The sequence below is a fragment of the Peromyscus californicus genome, unplaced genomic scaffold, assembly GCF_007827085.1.
Source record: "Peromyscus californicus insignis strain IS unplaced genomic scaffold, ASM782708v3 Scaffold_9__1_contigs__length_137607984, whole genome shotgun sequence".
NCBI classification, from domain to species: Eukaryota; Metazoa; Chordata; class Mammalia; order Rodentia; family Cricetidae; genus Peromyscus; species Peromyscus californicus.
Genome location: NW_026294617.1, coordinates 42282265 through 42299002, shown reverse-complemented (window position 1 = coordinate 42299002; position 16738 = coordinate 42282265). Strand labels below are relative to the sequence as shown.

The following is a 16738-nucleotide window of genomic DNA, read 5'->3' as shown; positions in this document are numbered from 1 at the left end:
AAATATATTTTGATTTGTGATCATTTTTCCCATTTCCTGCCGTCTACATTCCCCTTTATGTTCCAAATAATTACTGTTTTCTGTTTGTTTGTTTTGTTGTTGTTGAGGTAATATCTTGCTTTTTAGCCTGTGCTAACTTAAAACACTACATATTCCAGTTTGGCCTCAAACTCAGTAATCCTACTGCCTCTGTCCCTTGAGTTCCAGAATTTCGGTTATGAATCACCCACACCTCTCTCCAAATAACATTTTAAAATTACCTTTTAAATGGCAATATTTTCTTATTTTAGAAAAATATTAAATTCAGAAACCAAAATTTATAAAAATGAATCTCATATAATACTACCATCAGGATTAGTTATGATTAATTTTAGGCATACATTCCAATGCTTTTTCTATGCAACAATACTTTGACACTCAAGTTGAAATGATAATGAATATTCAACATTATGTCCCCATGCTTTCATTGGACAAACCTAAACATTGTCCATTCCAATTTCCTCCATATTGCTCTGGTACCCTATCATTCCATGAACACTGCAGAATTACATCTTTGATGCTGTTTCAGGGGACCCAAAACATTTATTCATACTATGTGTGAAGGCTTTTCCCTAAGGAAAATCATAATCCAGGTCTCAGATGCATTTGTCTTCCCAGATAAGGAAAAACAATCTTAGAATTATTATGTTAGTATTATAACATCAGATGATCAGATTGGAGATGTCATCAAGTGCATTTATATGAGTGTAATAAACTGTTAACATGGCTCACAACTATAAAGTTTGATTGTTTCTTGGTAGAAAAAAAAAAACCCTGGATCATAAACATCAAGCATCAGCACTAGGCTTTCCAGACCTTTTGTTTTCCATGCTGAGATCTCATCATTATTTGTGGTCAGGGACGATGTTTATTTTTCTACCAAACTTCTCCTGTACCACCAAGATCCCTTTTTTTTTTCCAAAGAAAATAAAAGCACATTTTGTCTAAGAGGTTGAAAACAGCAGGGATATTTTTCATTGTTTTAGAAGAAATGAAAAGCACAAAGGAGTTGACACTAAGAAAATATAATTAGACAAAAAGTTAGGATGCAATGAACATGCCGTTTTGACAACAGTCACATGTGGCTCCTGTGTTCACTAAGTCACCTGAATGGCTCAGCTCTTCAGTTAGGGGACAGCGCACAATGAGTTTCAGCCTAAGTCACCCATCTATGACTGTGACCCCTGACAAGGTTTGGTAGCCATATGAAAAGTCCAATCAGCAAACTGGTTATCTTGAAAAGAAAATGTTGGTAAAATAGTTCACATTATTCTTTTTAAAAAAGATTCAGTTTGAAACTATGAAGAAAGTATAAGACTGCATAGACACCAATACTCCATTTAATCTTAAATTTTTTCAAGGCATAAATGGTGTGTGTAGGTTTACATGCGGATGGGGGGGATTGAAACAGAGTCAACTAGGTATAGAAACAACATTATGAAAATATTTGTTGTTATTTTCTATCCTAGAGACTAGGAACTCATTAAAAAAATTCTGATTATGCTTCTCTTGACAGCAGAATCTTATTTTCTTTCCAAAAGAACAGATACCTTCTACTCTAAGAGCTCCACCCATTGCTACAGGAATTATAAACACTTTGAGGAAATTAGCAAGCATTTGCCCTGTCAACATGCCTAGTAGTAACAGTATCACAGCCCCAAGCATGTTAGCATTTTGGTCCTTGTTTCCTGGGTAACAGATTAAAGGGAAGGCAGCATTGGTACGAACTGCTGGAATAGAATTGTCTTCTACTTGAGTAAGAGAAGCAGAGGCCTCAAGGAATATGCATGTGCCCAAGGCCACTTTGGCAGCAGTGGCAGAGTGGATGTAGGACAAGCCCTCACCTTTCCGGGGAGCATCCTTTGGCCCTGCACATAGACACTGTGGTATGGAAGCAGACTCCTTGCCAACATATATGGCCAGGAGCTTTTTCTCATCATTGCTAAGTTACAACAGCTCTCAAACCTTGGTGTTCTACTTCTAAACTCTCCCTGATCAGAACTTAAACACGGTGGGAGTGGATTTATGAGTGAGATTATATATAAAGTCATATAACAGTCTGTTGTTAGGAATTAAGAGAACACAGGGTTCCAAGTACCAGCTACAGCAAGTGATGTTTGGATGTGTGGGGAAGAGGGAAGAAATTGCTCTTCTCAGTTTTGCATGTCCTTTAGCTCAAAGATTTGTTATATGTACAGTAGGGATGTAGGCACCGGAGTTGCTGTTTTACAGGAATGGGAGCTTGCTGCTTTAATGAACTACTAGTGGAGATGCTAGTAGCCATTTATAGTTCGTACTAGTTACTCTTCACTTCTTTAGTTGCTATCACAGACAGGGATAAAAATAACCAAGAGATAACTGTTTCACTGAAATCTAGTACTACCACTACAAATAATACTCAAGTATGTTTAAGTTGATTTAAAAGAAATAGTGATATAAGTGTACTGTAATTATCTATGATAATAGTATTTGTGGTAAAAGGGCAAAGAATAAGGATATTTATGGTTAGTCTGAAACCATTTTCAATATTTATGATAATTTTTTTTTGCAAGATTTGGGAAAGCGATTCCACAGATGGTTCAAGTAAAGATGAATATGTAAGAAGAGTTCACAATGCATAGTTGTATCATTTGTAACAATCCAAAGCAGAAAACCTCTTAAAGAGTCCATCAACAAAAGGATGGAAGATTTGTAGTCTAGTCATACAATAGAATCCCTTTTGACAATGACAGATCCACACACAAACCACCCATACAGCTATATCTTACAAATGTAAGGCAGAGAGAAGTCAGATAAGAAAGAATGCATGATTGACTAAAAGACGAAACAGGGACAAAGCTAGTACATGGCACTGGAGCTCTGGATAATGTATGTGGAGGGCTGAAACGATGATGGCGGAGAGCTAGGACAGTGCCCCATTTCTTACAGGTGGTAGCTGCAGTGCTATGTTCAGAGGGAGACCATTCACTAATTATATAGTTCTCTTCTATACAGTTTTATATATTATATTGTAGTAACATTTTTTACAGACATATGGGCTTTTCCCAAGAAGCATGAAAACCAATATATTGGGTAGAAATATTCTCATTTTCACCTTTTGATAGAAAAATAAGGATTGTAGAAGTGCACCTCTTCTGCAACATCTGAACTGGATAGTGAAATGCACTAAAGTAAGCAGAATGACAAGAAGGGAAGGGAATATGAGCACTTTGGGAGGAATCCACTCAGGATCCACGAGTTGTAGACATCCAGAAACAGGTCTGCTGGAGGCCTCCCATCTCCACTCAGACATGGGCTTTCTAGAACTAGCTGGCTTTCACACAGGCCTGGTAATGGGCTCGCAACTTCGATTTATTATCAAAATATTTCCATTAGATGACAAATCTGAAGAGATAAGGACTCATGGAGCAACATAGATACAGTTAGGCCCTTTTCTAGCCACCCTTGGGGACAGACTTAATCTTGAAAATGTTGTTTATAAACCACAACTATTATATATCTCTAGACAGTGGGTCGATGGTAACCTTCACCCTCACAGTTTGTACTTAAAACTTCTCACCAATATGATTTACAGATTTAAAAAGTCCCAAATTTTCATCTGTACATCACATTACAGATCTTCGTAACTATCCATCTTGGCCATTTAACTTCAATATTCAATGATTACCTATAGTAATGGTTATTCAGTCACAAATGTAGTTAGTAATTAAATATAGAATTATTGTTTATACATTCCTACAAATCCTTTAAAAAGACTAAGTCTGAGAGGCAGAGGGAGCAAGAAATTGCTCAAAAAAATTGCAGGGGCAAAAGAATCTCAAAATCATTAAAGTGGTGAAAATGGGGAAGTTTTAGATATTCATTTTTACCATAACAGTGCTTCACCTAGAATGATAATGAATAACTCATGTATGGTAAAATGAGCTCCGAACTACACAAGCCTTAAGGCCACAGTGCGCATGGGAGTTCTTTGGGAGCATTTTAAAGGAGCATGAGTGTTGCAAACAGAAGTGAGTGCTGAGGCAAACCACCGCTGTGCTCTGGTGCCCAGCTGAATTCAACAACTTCCCCTCTTTGATCAGAAGCTGTAGTCTGCCTCGAGAGTTAACACTGTTCTTTATGGACAGCACTAAACTTGCTGTTTGTGTGAGAAACAGAAATGAACAGTAATACTGCCCTTGAAAGTAAGCATTATTTACACAGTGATGTGATTGATTTGATAGACCTTAGGTTACCTCCCCCTTCCAATCACAGTGGATTCAATAAGATAACTGCATGTATGTCAGCTTGTGCTCATCTCTGTGAATTGCCTCCATTAGCTGCAGAAACTTCCAGGGCCCAGTGTCCCTGAAGGGAGAGTCCTGTTTCTGTGGCTTTAACGAGTCTTGCCATGGATGCTCCGCTTCTCATGAAGATCACCAAACCCGACATTTCCTTTCTGGATTCATGTATGAATTCTTGCGGCAGTGAAAGGCGTCTGCAAACTCAGCAGAGTTCTGCAAAGTCCCAATAATCCTTTGAAACAAACAAAAAAAGTTGCCGTCAGCACTGGACGCTCAGTGTCCATGTCACATTTGGAGACCATAGACATTCTCTTGATCCGCTTGTCCTTGCGGTTGTGAGCCCAGCCTTCAAGGTCTGAGCCATCTCTCCAGTCCCCTCCCCCTGCAGAAGTTCTCTATGCAGCTCAAATGAGTGAATCGAAAGTTGGTATGATGAATTAGATCCTTTGTATTTACAACATTCTTAAATGGATGGAAGGCCATCATGCAGGAGTTAGGAGCACAAACTTTGGAACGTTTTCGAGACTTTTCAGGATTTTTATCTGTAGCATGCATCTAATACGTTCTATCAAAGCTGTTGTTACAATATCACTAGACTGTAAAGAGGATTCACAACGTAAAAGAATGCTACATGTTTGTTTAAGATAGACGGACAATTAATATTTGAAAGTGTGGTGGCTTTTGTGAGAAGAGTTTAGTGAAAAGATTTAAAAAAGCATGATTTTTAACTGTTTCTTAAGAGGGCTCAGATTATTTAAATAATGTTTTAATAGTTCATTTTATAATAATCATAATATAATAATGATCAATAATTTTAGAAAGCTATTTCAATGTTTATATTAAGTATATATTTCTTTTAATGTAACTGATTAACTGTCTTTTGACCATTTCACATTTACATATATGTATATATATATGAGGATACCTAAAATATATTCCGACTACTCTCTCCCCCACTTTCTCTTAGTAGATTTTTTTTTTTTTACCTTTTTAGAGCTTTATTGGGAGAGGTAGGGGAGAGACGGAGAGAGAGGACAGACGGAAGGAAGGAGCAGAAAGGAAAGAGAGCTCTCTTAGTAGATTTTTGTTGACTTGATTTAGTCAGAAAGAGAAGTTATTTTTGTTTTTTGTCCCCAAAGCACTCTTTACATATTGGAAACTGGATTCAGTCTCAGTAACTGGAAAGAGCTGAGAAATACCCATTTCTTCTTATTTGTGGCACCAATGGGCAAAATAAAGCTGTGCAACCCACTATCTGAACTAAGCAGCATTTGAAGGGAGAAGCAGGTCAATACAAGGCAGAGGTGACAGTATCATACCAGCTCTCAAGCAGTTCCTTCCATTTTCCTCCGTCTGGGACCACACTACCCTCTCCTAATGTTGGGAGGTGAAGCTTGGAGGCAAATGCTTTTCAGTGATGGAAGAGAAGGAAAAAGTGATTACATCACTCTCTTCATGGGATGGGTAAGTGCATATACACATCTCAGCACTTGTCTCCCCTCCAGATATTCTACATGTAGAAGTCTGAGTAATCCTAAAAAATTAAATCGTAATTTATAATTCCCAAACCTAATTCCAGCGACACCTGAAGGAAATCCAGACTTAGTCCATGTAGTGCATTTTCCTTCAAATTCCACATCCAGCGCAAACTATGCCAGCCTAATGTATTTTCATAGCGACCACAACCCACTGTTGTGATGAAGCCCACTACCTGGGGAAATCACATCTCAGCCAGAACATGGCTAACACCTTCCAGCGTTCATCATCACCCCCTTGACAGCTGTGCTAGAGTTTTATGTCAACTTGACATAAGCTAAAGTTATCTGAGAAGAGGAAACCTCAATTAAGAAAATACCTTCATAAGATCGGGCTGTAGGCAAGCCCATAGAGCATTTTCTTAATTAATGATTGATGGGGGAGGGCCCAGCCCATTGTGGGTGGTGCCATCTCTGGGCTGATGGTCCTGAGTTCTATAAGAAAGCAGACTGAGCAAGCCACGAGGAGCAAGTCAGTAAATAGCACGCCTCCGTGGCCTCTGCATCAGCTCCTGTCTCCAGGTTTCTGTCTGACTTCCTTTGGTGATGAACAGTGATTTGGAAGCATAAGCCAAATAAACACTTTCCTCCCTAAGTTGCTTTGGTTATGATGCTTCATCACAGCAATGGATAGCAGCGTTTTCTGACTACTATCTAAATTGCCCCCTTCCACTTGTCTTATCCTTATCAAAGCTGTTATAATATCATCAAACTGTCATCTCTGTGAGCAAAATGCTGTGGGTAGCCTGCTCTCTGCTGAATCTTCAAAGCCAACTAAGTGATTTATATGCACCTTCTGATTCAGGACAAGCTGAATGAATGAACCCGTCACTTGATCATGATGACAACCCACACATCAAAGGACAGTATGAAGGAAAAACTGCATAGGTAATTGTTGTTCATTTGTCACTGTAGAACAAGAAATGCAGCATAGAAGAGAAATGCAGCTTTGCTTTCCCTTCTCACTGAAGGAAAGAGAAGAGCAGCATGAGTGATTTCTACACCCGACTTCCCAGTGTCCCATCCCTTAACATTCAGCTGCTGCTTCATCCCACCCCACGGCCTCAATTCTCTATCCTCAGGAAGACATAAATGTTTGAGATGCTTGTTTTGGGGACTATTAAGGGTAGTCTTAAAGATATATCTTTTTGGTTTGAGGGTTTGAGGCTAACTGGGGGTCAATGCTGAAGATTTTAATATCTATAGGTACACTTGGGAGGTAGACACCTAGCTTGCACAGGACTTGGATTCAATTCTGAAGTTTGTGTGAAGGACATAAGCACCTTCCTGGTGTAAACAAACAGAATGGCATGTGGATGTTCCTGAATCTGAATATGGAGAGCGGAGGCTCTGCCAGCAGTGTGCACTCAGGTGTCAAGGATTTGAGTGACCACAGCAGTCTTAAATTGAAGACTACACCCTAATCTCTAGATTCAGGTGATGCCTTTGGGTTCTTTCATCTAGAAAACAGCATAGCACATTGACCAACTCCCATCTTCTAATTGTTCAGCAGCTTAGAGCTAACTTAATTTGACGGCTTTAAAGTGCCTCATACCTGAAATGCTAAAAAACAAATCTACCCTTTCCACCATCAGGTACAGGAGAAGATTGAATCTACAGCTCCAAAAATAACACCAGAACCTGACTATGCTGCCACTTAGGCTTCCAGTCTCTAGAATGGTGAGAAATGGAGGTTTGTTTGTTTATAAGGTAAGAAGAGAAGAAGGAGAAAAGTTGGAGAAATTCAACTGTATAAATGGAGTAAAAGGCATGGTCTAGGTAGAAAAGCATCTTAGATGACAATAATGGCATATAACCCAAATTCTACCTACTCAGGAAACTACAAGAGGTCAGTAAGTTTAAGGTTGGTCTGGGCTACAGAGCAACACCTCATGTTACAGACAAAAACACCTTAGAAGTTAATTGTTTTGATGGTCTTGACTCTTTTAGGGTCCAGGCTTAACCACCCTTTCAATGTGGTGAGGATTGTCATTCATTTAGATCCTGGGGAGGGGATAGTGATGGTGGCTAGGGATATCCTCATTCCGAGGAAGAATTTCCCTGGTTGATATTGTGTGTATGCAAAAAATGGAAGAACCTCAGTGTTTCAATAGTACTTAAATAAAGCCCTTTTCTCAGTAGGTGTTGTAGATACGGAGGAACCATTACATCAGTGAAAATGTCCAAACCTATGCCTTAACTTTGCATTTCTTTCTCTCTTTTTGATTTCTTTCCTCCCTCCCTTCTTTCTTTTTTCCTTTTTCTTTTTTCATTCTTTTTCTTTTTAGACAGGGTCTGACTATATAGTTCAGGCTGGCCTCAAACTCATAAAGATCCACCTGCCTCTGTTGAAATTAAAGTCATGTAACACCCCAAAGAAAGACTAATCTTTGGAAAACACAATTGGGAATTAACAATCCAGATACAGCCAACACATGAACCAGCTCTCCATCTTGTTGTATTTCCTCTTTCCCATTCAAGACTTATAGATAATTTGATTCTGAATCATCAGGGCAACAGCACACCAGGGCTTCTCTTTCTTTCCCAGGTTTGTAGTTCGTGTTTAATGCTATTTATATCATCAAATATTTGGATAGGTGATATGAATAATCACTTTGAAGGTTGGGTACATTTTGAATACAATGAATCTCTTCTCTAAGAGTGAGGTCATATTTGTTAGTATTACATACAATATTTACATGGGTTTCATGCTACATTAAAATTCTGGCACTTGTGTGTTTGCATTTTCATTAACAGAAGATAAAAACTTCTATTGTTTCCTTAACATGGTTCACTCAAAGTTTTTGTTCTATTATGTAAAATAGTCAATTGTGCTGGTTCTATCTATGCCCTGTGAAATAATCATTTCTATTAAAAACATCAAAAACCTAGCAAGTTGAACATCTATGTGACTGAGGATGGACTTTAGACCTACAATATAGTACTCCTGATCAAAAGCAAATGGATTATTTATTTATTTGTTTATTTAATCATTTACCTGATTATTTATTTATTTATTCATTCACTCATTTATTTATTTATTTATTTACTTATTTATTCATCTGAACCAGTATCTCACTTGTAGCGCTACCTGCCTGGAACTCACTGTGTAGACCAGGCTGGCCTTGATCTCACAGAGATCAGCTGGCCTCTGCTTCCCAAGTCCTGGGATCAAAGGCATGCACCACCACACCTGGATAGTAAATGGAATTTTTAAATTATTGAATAACTCCTTTTCACTTGATAGGTCCTCTGACAATCTGTTAATAATTCCTTAAAATTAATGACTTAGACTTAACTGGTTCCATTTATAAAGAGACTATCCAATCATTATAATTTCTTATTATGATCCCTTCATGACAAAGCCATGTTGAGAAGCATATAATCTACCACAGGTAATAATGTGTATATTAATATATACTAACTGGAGTGCTGGACAGCTCATCAAAACCCATCCTGATGGTCATAAAATATCAGGAGTTGTCCTCCCATGGGAGAACTTACCCTATTGAAGGGGGGAATGAAGTTGGGGGGGCATGGAAGGTGGCTGGAGAAAGGGAGAGCAAGAGGAGGGATGAGAGGGGGATCTGTGCTTCGTATGTAAAATCAATAAAAAAAATGCAACAGCAAAAAAAATCAGGAGTTGATGCTAATTTTAAGGCGAATGGAAGAAACAGGATTTCAAAGAGCAGTTAGCTTAAGCGTGCTAACTTATAAAGGGAAACTAAGTGCCAACATTGGTTGAAAGTACCTGCATAAAATGCTGGAAAGATTATACTTATAAACATCCTGGGATTTCATCCTTGAAATAGTCCCTCTTTTGTTTTTGATGGTACAGCTGCTTCAGCATGGGTTTAACAATCTTCCTCTGTTTTGAAAATATTTTTAGATAAACCACCCAGCATCAATTTTGAAGAATAACTCAAGGATTGTTGGTTTTGAAAGTTCTTGTAAAATACGTTTCACTTTGAATTGCCAACAAACAGCCTTTTTCCAAAGCTACAACATAACCTAGCCTTTGCCAAGGAAATCCCTTTAACTCCAGAGAAAACAGTAATTTCCTTGACAAAGGCTGGCCTTCCATTTATTCTTAAAACACACACATACTTCTCTTATTATGAATGGAAAATAGGGATATATTTGGTGTGAGAATCACAGTTGAATATATAAATGACTTCATATGTTTATATGAAAACATGGGGGTGGAATGCAGTCACTCTTACCTGTAGTACTTAGCCAACACTCATTACATCTGTAACTATGCAGAGCAGAAGAAATGAGTGATGATTGGCATGGAAGTACTAGCTTACTGGGAAATGGTGTTAGGTTCATTACAGACTTTTTAAAAAATGATTTCTTTATTTTTATTTTATGTGTATGACTGTTTCGTCTGCATGCATATATGTGTGCCATATACATGCTTGGTGCCAGCAGAAGCCAGAGTAGGCCTTTAGGTCTCCCAGAGATGGAGTCAAATGTGGTCTGAGCCTCCTGACCTGTGTGCTGGGAATCGAATCCACATTCTTTGCAAGAGCAGCACACACTCTTAATCTCTGAGCCATTTCTCTAGTTCTCAAAGTCCATAACTTTACACATAAAATTTTTTATTCTATCCAGGTCTCTTATTTAAAGAAAAAAACAAACAGTAATAATTTTCAAACATGTATAAGTAATAGGCACTTATATCCATTAACATGAATCTTCCAACAACTCTCTCTATAATTTAGTCCTTACACATCAAGAAGCCGAGGCCAGAGATTAAAAATTAGGTAGTACTAGGACTCAGACAAATGTGCAGAAACACCCTAACACAGAGCCCAAATGAGAAATGAAAGGACACTGTCACTCGCACAGCGATGAACAGGCTTAGGCGTGCTAGCTGTGACGATTTCACTAGGTTAAGAGCCTGAAGCATAACTAACAATAGTAACAGCAGCCTGTCTCATCAAAACAGAAGAACATTAATGTGCAACACCTTATTCTCCAAGGATGGCAGCTCATTCAGTAGCTCAACACTACTGAAGGAATCTCTTTATGGAGATCTGCTTATGTCCATAGGAACATACAGAGCAAAGATCTGACACACTGTTTTATATGCATTTATAAATGTTCTCTGCTATCCTCAGAATTAGTTTCTTATATTTTTAGCTCCTGAAAACTTTAGTAAGAACAACAACAACAACAACAACAAAAACCCACTTTTTTTTTAACTTGGCCATGTTGGTAATCAAAGGAATAAACAAAACAAAACAAACAAGAAACACTTAAAATTAAACTAAAAGTCTCTTGGATTAAACCATAGTGGGAATAGATCCACGATGCCTTTCTGTGGAAAGCAGTTAACTAAAAGCATCTAGTATGGATAAGTTAATTAACAGGACTAACTTTAAGTCACGTTACAGGGTGAGCAAAATGCAATAAGCTGTTGTTGCATGAAAGAAATTTTAAGGGACTGCTAAGGCAGAGGCCATATGAGGCTGGTGACAGGGACAGAGGTAACACAGGGACAAACCAAGTGCCCTCACTGAAGTGTAAGGTGTTTAATTGCTACTTGTGACTTTACAATTAAACGTGTTTCTGTCAGTAGTTAGTTTTCTAGGTAATGTATTCACATTCATTTTAGGTAGAGTTTTAAAATTTTGGGGGTAATAACTTTCTTTTTCAAACTCAGTTTTCCAAAGTACAAAATATTTAGTTAAAATTTTTTTTTCCAGTTTCCTTCTTGGAAGGTGGTATTGACAGCAGGGGACATTAAATGTTACAGTGAGAGAGAAAGGAATTGCGTTAGGATGCCAGGCTAAGGGACTCTAGAACTCAACATTCAAAGGTTGTCAGGGATACAGCGATTCTCTTCTAATACATCTAATACATGTTCCCACCTCAAAGAGCACTCCTCTAGTAGCCTTGCTGGGCTGTTCTCTGACCTCTGCTGTAATGTACTCACTCCTGGAGTATTGCGGATAAGGTATTCAGTGCTGGAGAATCTCCAACTAGTAATGCTTCCCTTAATATAGAATTAAAATCTTTCTTTGGAATTTGGAACTCACATTCACAGCCTCTTAGACACATGTTCTACTGGCTGGTGGTTCCATCAAACCACTGCTAGGAGGTGACATCTTTGTTTCAATCTATCAGGCACCAAGCTTAGGACATATGTATTCTGGAGGACAGAACGGCCAAAGCTGTGCTTGTGTAAACATTACTGGTATGGTCTTTTGAGTCCTATCTTTGACATATATTCAGTCACAGACAGAGACACATGCACACACACATACATGCACACATACACATGTGCATGCACACACACACAATCATGCACAAGCACACTCTTACACACACACATATATGCACACATGTGCACTTATACACATGCATGTATGTATTCATACATGCATGTGAATACATACATGCACACATTCACAGTAGTCTTAAATTGTATAGAATAAGCATAAAAAGCCAAATCTGAAATATAGAAGTAGTGGAGTCAACACTGCTGTGGGATGTTCTGTATGGTAAATGTGTTGCTCTGATTGGTTAATAAATAAAACACTGATTGGCCAGTAGCAAGGCAGGAAGTATAGGCGGGACAAGGAGAGAGGAGAATTCTGGGAAGTGGAAGGCTGAGTTAGAGAGACGCTGCCAGCCGGTACCATGACAAGCAACATGTAAAAGATACTGGTAAGCCATGAGCCATGTGGCAACTTATAGACTAATAGACATGGGTTAATTTAAGATAGAAGAATTAGATAGCAAGAAGCCTGCCATGGCTATACAGTTTGTAAGCAATATAAGTCTCTATGTGTTTACTCGGTTGAGTCCGAGAGGCTGTAGGACTGGCAGGTGAGAGAGATTTGTCCTGACCACGGGCCAGGCAGGACTAGAAAACTCTAGCTACACAACACTGGAACAGCCCAGCTGCTATTCATAACTACATACCTGAAATTGCCAGGACTGTGTACGTCTGTTTTAATGGAATTGACTGCGTACTCTGGCCTGTAGGTCCCACACCACACCTGGAAGTATAAATAGACAAAGGAAAACAACATGGAGCATTGTGAGTAGGTTGGGGGAAAAGCACAGTAATTTGGCATTTGCATTCAACTATTTACTCTTCAAATGACGTTCAGTGAAAGGCAACCATAAACATAATCAATCACTCATAATGAACATGATCTGACAATCTTGTTGCAAATAATGGAAGTTAGTTAAGTCAAATGCTCCACCCCAATTAATTAAAAGAAGAAAACATCCTGCAATATCCAACTTGCTATGAAATTACAACTCAAAATGATTTTCACACTTATCAATCATGAAAGATATACTACCTGGGCAAAGTTCAAGAAGAATAGTTGTTTGTGATTTAGGTCAATTCCAGGGAGTAATTTTTCTTCACCATTCTTTTTAACATAATTCTGATAGGCCTAAGTAGTAAAATAAAAACATATAATTTCTAAATTTATATAAAAACCTATCATGAAAGACCATGTAACCAAGTAATTCACCTTCTATATCAAATCAGTATACATTTAACTATGGCAGCCTGCAACTCTTTCATGGATTAGGAAGGAGACTAGAATGCATCTACAAATGTTCAGAAAGAATTAGAGACTAATTAGCAGATGACCAGAGTCTGGCATGTCAGATGATCATACTACATGTCAGTTGGATGAAAAGATGACTTGAATACATGATGAAAATCTTACCTTAATATTGTCTATGGATAGATGGGTAAGTCCAGCTTGCTGGAGGAATGGGTTGCCAAAGGAGTCATCTGCAATTGCTATATTTAGCTTAGTTACTACTCTTGGCAAAATAGAGTTACACCAGATTTAGTCTGAGTGACTCTTGCCAAAAGTTAAGGGATTCTGTTGAGATTCCTTAGGGGCTCTGTTTCCTGTGGTCCTGAGGTGAAGGCGAGGCAACAACTCTGGTCCCCTTGATACAGGACAAAGTAGACTAACTTCCCGTAACATCCGGAGAATGGCATTTTGGTCACCTGATTCTCAGAAAATGTTCTGAAACCTTTAAAAATTTATATTCACTATTGAGAAATTTAGTTTTGCTTTGCTTTATGTTATTTAAAAATGGATAAACAATAAACTTCCTGACACAGGTTATTTGCAATTTATTAAAAAAATAAATTACATTTATTTATTTATTTGTGGGCGCACAGATGAATGTGTGCATACCATGGTGAATGTGTAGAGATCAGAGGACAACTGGCAGGAGTCGGTTCTCTCCTTCTACCAAGTGGATCTCAAGGATTCAGCTCAGGTGGTCAGGTTTGGTGGCAAGTGCCTTAACCTGCTGAGCCAGTCAGCCCTTCCTAACTTATAAAGAACACCCATCAATTATATAAGTTAAGATGTATTTTATTTCTTTCTCTTTACCATCACCATAGACTAGTGAACCTTTACTATCTAAAGATTTTGGAGATAGAGGGGAGGTTTATGCCTCTTCCCACTTAGGGAGTACATGATCTCACAGAGGGCCAAGTCATTACATGCAAAGGGCTCATATAGTGTCACAAATATTTGTACAATTGCGCTTTCCTTTCCTACTTAATTATCAGCCTGGTGTAGGTGAGTAGTAGAGCAGAGTCATCAAAGGTGCTAATTACTAACACGGCCACTTCCAGTCAACACAGAGTGACAGGGACTGTTGCTGAATCAACAAAGAGATGGGCAAAACATATGAGACAATGGCTTGCGTGACATTGGAAACCAGTCTTGAACGTTACACCTGACCAAAGAAGACTGTCCTGAAAGATGGCTAGTAACAAAGAGGAGTTCTAGAGCAGGCTTAGATTACTTCTCCATGAGCATGTATGCCATAGTGAAGGGAGGGGAGAGTCAATGGAAGTTTGGGGAGTTCTGAGTTGAAAAGTAATTGAGGGCTTTGGGTTACACTGGCCAGGATACTAAGAAAGAGAAATCCTGAAAGAAGATTCCAAAATAATAAGAGGGTGCCCTTGAATATTCAGCTTCATGTTAATCTGGAGATCATCCCCAAAGGATTACAGATAGCAGTGTCTGGGCAGAGCAGGACAAGGATAGGAGCACTCAAAATCCACATGGCAGGATTTGGCCTCAGTAGGGGGAATCAGTTTCCTCTAAACTCAGCATTATCCCAGTCCCAACTAACATGTTGTCCAAACAAGTCCAAAAGGGAGCAAACCATTTCCAATTATATCCTATGATAACTCTGAAGAATATTTATAGGAAATTAAAAATTATCCAGCATCTAAAGAGGTAAAATGCACACTATTTGCCACCTAGTGAGAAATAGAAACATTAATTACCCAACATTCAAGGTAGGAGCAATGTACCACCCCCAGTGATGGGCAGGGGCATTTATCTGACTTCATCTCTCAGGCCTCATACTGGGATGACGCTTTGTTTTGGGTACACTGCAGGGTCCATCAGTCATCTCTCTGTTTTGTTGTGATGCTTCAACTTTTCTGACCATCACCAAGGTTCTCTTCCCCTTTACCCTCAACATTCCAGTGATGACCAAAAAATCCTATTCAGTCCTCAAACATTCTACCCATTCCATCTGTGAAAACCTGGTTTCCTCTCATGTATCCTTTGTGTCATTTCAAGTAGACTGCTCATTCTCTCATACATGGGCAGCTTCAGGGTCAAGAGGTACACTCAAATTCATCTTCACTCCCCCTTGTTGCTTCTAAAAACATCATTTCTCCACCCTTTTGTGGAATTCCCTATTTTCTCTTCCACACTGGCATTCATTGAATCATCTTTTAGTTATTTCTCACATCCTCAGTTACTGAAATCTTTTATGGAAGCTGTGTTGCTACATCTCTAGCCCCTAAAATGGTACTACAAACAAAGCCAAGTCCTTAAAAGTACTTAGGTGGAAGGACTGTAAGGGCCAGAGGACCCGGACACCTGCTGTACTATGATGCCTTCTGGACATCACAGGGAAGCTGTATCCATAAAATCTAAACAGCATGGGTCCCTAAATAAGACCTGCATAACGACACTGCCAGCCAACATGCCTGTGGATGGAAAATATTTCATAAGTCTCCACCTCAGATGAAGAGCTACCAGCAGTCAATGGCAGCCTAGAGAGGGAGAATCAATTTCTACAGGGACAAGTCCCCTGATGAGTTATCCAGTTCCAAATGGTCAACCCTAACTAATATACATGTAAGCAGCACTAAAAGGACTCCATAGTTTTTGCATGTGTGTGTGGGTAATAGTAAATAAGAAGGTTATGAATCTGAAGGAGAGTGGGGGGCACAGGAGGAGTTGAGGGGAGAGAAATGTGTGAAAATGATGGAAATACAGTACTCCTATATGGAATCCTCAAAAATAAGTAAATAAAGTACTTGTTGCATGCAAGAATAAGTGGAAAGCTGTGGATCTAATGAATATTCCAACAGTAATAATTTTTGAAGAATAATAGTTGAGCCAACTACATGGCCATATCCTGGAGCCAGATCATGATCGGGTCCCTAACTGTTTCTCAGTGAGCAGACTGTGGCTTAATGTTATATCTTCAGTTTATGCTGGTTAGCATCTCCACAGGCTGCCTCACATGCTGAAAGGAGGGTCTCACTCATACTGATGAGCGATCCTGAAATAATCACTTGCATGGATATATTGACTAAGAAATTTACTTCAGGGATTATTTCTTAGAAATATTTTGTGTCTTCTACAGGTTTGTGCATCCATCTTCTCATATCTTCTGTTGGAATGTTGAGTGCTTCCTTTCTACCCTGGCTCTATCACATCATGTTAACCTTACAGACCCTTATGATGAACATATATACAACCCTCTTTGCTCTTCACATGATTCCCATTTCCCATTCTTCACTTTTTGTTTATATGTGTCTCTTAGAAGAGGCTTTACAGAAAT

General features: G+C 38.7%; 1 protein-coding gene across 3 annotated transcripts in view; it reads right to left on the bottom strand.

Annotated features, from left to right (window-relative positions):
- Positions 1–991: 991 nt before the first annotated feature.
- The window catches only part of Mme (membrane metalloendopeptidase), a 78257-nt gene continuing 62510 nt past the window's right edge, over positions 992–16738 (bottom strand). For all 3 annotated transcript variants that reach the window (XM_052730789.1, XM_052730791.1, XM_052730792.1), the window contains exons 21-23: positions 13183–13278; positions 12794–12870; positions 992–4554 (exon numbers count right to left, since the gene is read on the bottom strand). In XM_052730789.1, coding sequence (XP_052586749.1) covers positions 4455–4554; positions 12794–12870; positions 13183–13278 — 273 coding nt within the window. In that variant the 3' untranslated portion in view covers positions 992–4454. The remainder of the gene's footprint in view (positions 4555–12793; positions 12871–13182; positions 13279–16738) is intronic.